This window comes from Watersipora subatra, chromosome 4 (genome assembly GCF_963576615.1).
Source record: "Watersipora subatra chromosome 4, tzWatSuba1.1, whole genome shotgun sequence".
NCBI lineage: Eukaryota > Metazoa > Bryozoa > Gymnolaemata > Cheilostomatida > Watersiporidae > Watersipora > Watersipora subatra.
Window position 1 is genome coordinate 64,156,515 of NC_088711.1, and position 5,716 is coordinate 64,162,230.

Genomic DNA, 5,716 nt, shown 5'->3' on the forward strand with positions numbered 1-5,716 from the left:
CTACTCCAGTGCAGATACTTGCTGGGCTCCTTTGCACATTTTTGCCCAGAGACTTTTTCTCTTACATTTGTAGCAGCTTGACCTTTCTGCCGGGCAAAGACCACCAAAATGCTTCCACTTTCCACATTTTGAGCATGGCTTGTCCTTTGCGTTACTGCTCTTATTTTCCTCAGTGTCAGTCATTTTTTTAGACGATTTGGGTTTATATTGCTGTACCGAGTCTACATTCCCAGCATACTCATCTTTAACAAGTCCCAGAGCACCAGATGTAGACGCCATTGCATCTACATGATTCTGATTTGATACATATTGCTTTGCCTTTTGAATGAATAACCTGAGTGTGAGATCAGGCACGTCAATCAGGTACTTGCGAAGCTTGATGTCACACACTCCCACCACTATTCTATCCCTTACCAAGTCATCTCGCATATCACCGTAGTCGCAATTTTCACTCTGTGCTTGGAGTTTAACTATAAACTGGTGCAGAGATTGGCCAGGTTGCTGATTCATCTTATTAAACACTGAGCGCTCAAAAATCACATTTTTAACAAGCTCAAAATACGCATCAAAAACTTGATACAGTTGGCCAGGGTTTTCTTTTTGTTGTCGTCAGATGGCATGAAGGTGAACTGGCTGTATACTGATACCGAGTCACTACCCATGGCCATAAGCATGTGACCGATCTGTTCGTCTACAGTGAGATCTCTTAGTTTCTTCACAATCACATACATGTATATATTAAACTGCTCTTTATAAACTTTCCCAGCGGTAGCCAGGTTGTCCGAGAAAAAATCCAAGTGCTTTACGAACTTTTCAGGCTTGGTTTACCACTAGCAGACATATTCTATACTGTTTTACTGGCAGCACACCACAATCAAAAAGATACGATGGATCTTGATTAACAGGGAAAAAATTAGGTAACACCAAAATATATGAAAGTGACAGTATAATTTACTATATTGTCTTTAAGAGTCAGGGTAGCAAAATCTGGGAAATTTTGCTCCACACAAAGTACGCCTACTCCTGCAATATCTCAGCAAATATCCGATCATTATGCCTCAACGCAACAGCTTCCAGAGAATCTGTGCCTTGTCACGAGCTCGCCGTTGTAAAATACCGTTACACAAAAAGCAACGTTTTACACGATTACGCCTTTAGGTCCGATATATTCTGACACCATATGCAGCTATATGATCTTACTTGATTATCCGTACGTCAGTTGCTTCTCCTCCATGAGCCTCGCCCAGAATAATCCCGCTCTCGATATGGCCTCCGGTCTTCCCTTTTCTCCAGCCGATCTCCTTCCACAGGAAATCTCCCTTTCCTTCTTTTCTCCTTGATCTCCTTCGCCCGTGATGTCATAAATACAGATCGTAATTCTTGTTCAGTATTATCTTACATAAACCAGTTAACAAAACACCACTTCATTACAAAATCAGCATCGTTTGAACATCCTTGCTAAATTAGGTTAAAAAATGTTTTAAACAGCTTGGCTAAAAGTTATAGTGAATGCGAAGACCGAAACTAATAAGCAGGCTCGTATTCCCTGGGGCGGCTGGCCAGCTGAGCCGCTCCAGGGAACTCAGAGGAACTTTTTAGGAACTTTCCGCGGCTAAGTACAGCCAAATTCGGATAACTCGCCCTCGGATAAAATGTAACATGTCATCCCAAACACAAGGTTAACTCGAACGGATTTGTTTGGTCCGTTCTCACGCAATGATAAATTGCTTCAGATAACTCGACCTCAACATCATTTATTCGAAAAGTTATTTGTCCGACGGTTATGGAGATGGTTTTTATCGCTGTAGAATATCATTTTATTCCAAGCCATAGAGACAAACATCAACTTTTAATAGTTCTTAGGCATCATTATTATCATCATCATTCTTGTTAACGACTTTTATAAAGGCTTGCAAAATATCAAGTTTTACCAAACATTCGCTTGGCCATGCCCCATCGAAAGCGTGGAAACTTCCGTATGAACTGAAAATAAATCGGCAAAATTGATCTTTGTTAAAATGCTCAAAAGAAAAAGAAGTCTTTTTCTGAGTGTTTTAACTGCGGTCAAGTTTTGCCTATTTTAATTTAAAAACGTCTCGCCAGTCACATCACCTAAAACAAAACAAATCTCAAAAAATAAAACATTGTTGATACGCTCCAGTTAAACTTTTTAAAACTTCACACGAGAGGCCCGGCTGAGGCCCTACATAAGAGAAATCTGTTGGGAGCTTACACCGACCCCTCCACACCCCCAGGTGTTCATACTAGCCGCCTAACATTAGCCGCCCCAACTTGCAACCAGTGAATAGAGAGAGGCCTGCTGATAAGTGATAAAGTTTTAGTGGTCAAATGTGTGTGTGTGCGCGTGCGTGCTTGTGTGTGGTGTGTATGTGAGATTTGTGTGTGTTTGGTTTGTGTGTAGGTGTGTGGTGTGTGTGTGTGGTGGGTGTGTGTGTGTGGTGTGTTTGTGTGGTGCGTGTGTGTGGTGGCAGTGTTTGAAGTGTAAGGGTTGTTATGGGGGTATTCTATGGTGACAAGTAGGCGAGACGACTCTCGGGCCAGCGGCCCGCCCAAGCCGCGTAGCAGCACGAGGAGAGTCCGAGAGGGGCGCCGGTGCGTCCTCTCGGTAGAGGGAAATGCGGGGAACTCCCTGCGAAAAATGTTTTTAAGATAGTCTGTCTTATACCTAATTTCTACAGCTTTTCAGTGAGAGAACTAATATTTTGCAATAGTATAATTTGTATTATTTTATTACACAGTAAATTCATCTTGAGTGCTTAACTTTACAGATATATTCATTAAAATGAAAATGAAATGAGTTTGGAAGAAACAATCAGTGCAACAAAAAATAATAAGGGAACTTTCAAGTTTTCCCAAGAAAATCAACTACTAAGGAAAAATGAGAATGGTTTAATTTTTAAGCAAGCACATACAGCCTCATCTTTTAACATAGACACAAAAGGGAACCTAGCAAACCGAGATCACCTTAAATCGCAATAATATCACCCATGAAAGGTGTGCCCCAAATAGCTATGAAACCCCTTATATAGGTCTAAAATTTAAATTTAATGGTCTCAGACTTTCATCATTCCTAATCAACTAAGATAAAGCTTAGGCTTGATGTAGTATTAGCATAGTTTAGGTAATGAGTCGGTCAGTTATACATAATACATAAATTTACAAGCATTGCTTTGCATGATATTAAATATTTGGAACTGTGTGATACACATACACTCCTCATCAGAAGTTCTGGAAAAAGCTTTGTGATTACCCAATTGAGGTTTTATAATAGCCTGTGCACCTGATGTGAAAATGCTACCCCTTCCAATTGAAAACTATTTGGGGTACACCTTTAAATAAATTGAGAGATTTAAGTTGGCATCACGATGAAGGTAAATGATCCTATCATTTCTTTGCTATAATTCCATCATTTCTAGTGTCAGGGCTGTAATTAGCTATCAATTCTAATTCAGGTCATGATAAGTAAGAGATTTATAAGTTTCTAGTGCAAAAGGTATGATCCAATCATTTCTAATGTTGGTAAGGTGAATAAATCATCGCATACTCTCACTCACCTTTAAAGTACCTATCAATTGGTCCATGAAGTTTCATTATTAATCAAATAAAAATAATAATGCAGAATAAATTTGCTTTAGAACTTAAACTACCCAAGGACACTTATATTTTGCTAGTATTTAGTTTCGTGAGTAGCACACAGAGTAAAATTTCACTGCAACTTAATTTTGCAGCTCTGATGAGTGCGAAAATATAGTGATGTGAAAATAAATGCAGTGGAACAAACATAATTAGATTCCTCAGGCTCAGTTCGCCGCAGGCCTGTATTTACTGGTTGCAAGTTGGGGAGGCTAATGTTAGGCGACTAGTTATGAACACCTGGGGGTGTTGAGGGGGTGGTGTAAGACCCCAACAGGTTTTTCTTATGTAGGGCCTCAGCGGGGCCTCTCGTGTGAAGTTTTAAAAAGTTTTATCGGAAAGTATCAACATTTTTCTATTTTTTGAGATTTGTTTTGTTTTAGGTGATGTGACTGACGAGACGTTTTTAAATTAAAATAGGCAAAACTTGACTGCAGTTAAAACGCTCAGAAAAAAGACCTCTTATTCTTTTGAGCGTTTTAACAAAGATCCATTTTGCCGATTTTATTTTAAGTTCATACGGAAGTTTCTACGCTTTCGATGGGACATGGCCAAGCGGATATTTGGTAAAACTTGATATTTTGCAAATCTTTATAAAAGTCATTAACAAGAATATTTTGCCACTGATGATGATAATAATGACGCCTAAGAACTACTAAAAGTTGATGTTTGTCTCTATGGCTTTGAATAAAGTGATATTCTACAGCGATAAAACCGTCTCCATAGCCGTTGGGCAAATAACCTTTCGAATAAATGATGTTGAGGTCGAGTTATCTGAAGCAATTTATCATGGGAATGGGCCAAACAAATCCGTTTGAGTTAACCTTTTGTTTGAGATGAAATGTTACATTTTATCTGAGGGCGAGTTATCCGAGTTTGACTGTACTTAGCCGCGGAAAGTTGCTAAAAAGTAGGGACGGCTCAGCCGGCCAGCTGCCCCAGGGAATACGGGCCTAGTTCACCGATAAGAAAAAAATTTCAATTTGGGACTAGTTTGTAATTGTGAACCGCAGGTATAATGGTGTGGGCGAGGTCGATAATGCAATTTGATCGTTTGCTGCCATTGATTTCTTGGACTATCAATGAACAAAGCTATTTAATTTCGCATTTTCGCTCGTTCGTTATGATAGTTTAGTTTCGCATATGAAATTTTCGTGAGAGGATGACTCCCCAAAAATGCGAAAGGTAGATGAGGCGAATACATAAGTGTCCTATGGTAGAAAAGTTTTCTGAGACAGTTTACTTTGATTAGCAAAAGACCAAAAAAATGCACATGGAATAATCTTAAGCTATTTGGTAGTGCCTTTGGACAGGTCACAAGGACGCCCGTTGATTGTGTTGCTTGAAGAAAAGTTGAAGGAATTCATGCTTTTCACAAAGTAGCATAGTTGATCCGTTGACGCGAAGAACTTGCTCAATGATTAGTAGCGCGGACATAGTGTCACCCCTTCCGATAGTGCTTACTGTTTTCAGTTTAAGAGACACTCGAATTAACAGATTGAGAAAAAAGTTATGTGAATATTTGTTGACTTAGTAGCGATTTTATCGCATTTTAATAGTATATGATCAACTAATGTTAGGGAACGCTTTCCAGAGAGTATCCCCATAATTTCTTCTTAGGGATACGCCGTATCCCTGCGTATCCCCCTATTTTGAACACTGTGTGGTGAGTGTGGTGGGTGTGGTGGGTGTGGTGGGTGTGGTGGGTGTGGTGGGTGTGGTGGTTGTGGTGGGTGTGGTGGGTGTGGTGGTTGTGGTGGGTGTGGTGGGTGTGGTGGGTGTGGTGGGTGTGGTGGGTGTGGTGGGTGTGGTGGGTGTGGTGGGTGTGGTGCGTGTGGTGGGTGTGGTGGGTGTGATGCGTGTGGTGGGTGTGGTGGGTGTGGTGGTTGTGGTGGGTGTGGTGAGTGTGTGTTTTATTTTATCAATTAGTAGAAATATAACAAACAGTTAAACAAAATAGAATTAAAAAAATAAATGAAAGCCTTAGTTCCTACTAGTTAAGGCATGATGAGGCCCACAGACCCGAGTACTGCAGCTAGTCGAGGAGCTGCAGCATTATTTT

At 40.3% G+C, this 5,716-nt stretch overlaps 1 protein-coding gene across 1 annotated transcript; it reads right to left on the minus strand.

Moving 5' to 3' along the window:
* LOC137394488 (uncharacterized) lies at nucleotides 1–510 on the minus strand. Its single transcript, XM_068081211.1, has one exon. The coding sequence runs from the start codon at nucleotides 508–510 to the stop codon at nucleotides 1–3; it is 510 nt and encodes a 169-aa protein (XP_067937312.1).
* Nucleotides 511–5,716: the final 5,206 nt, after the last annotated feature.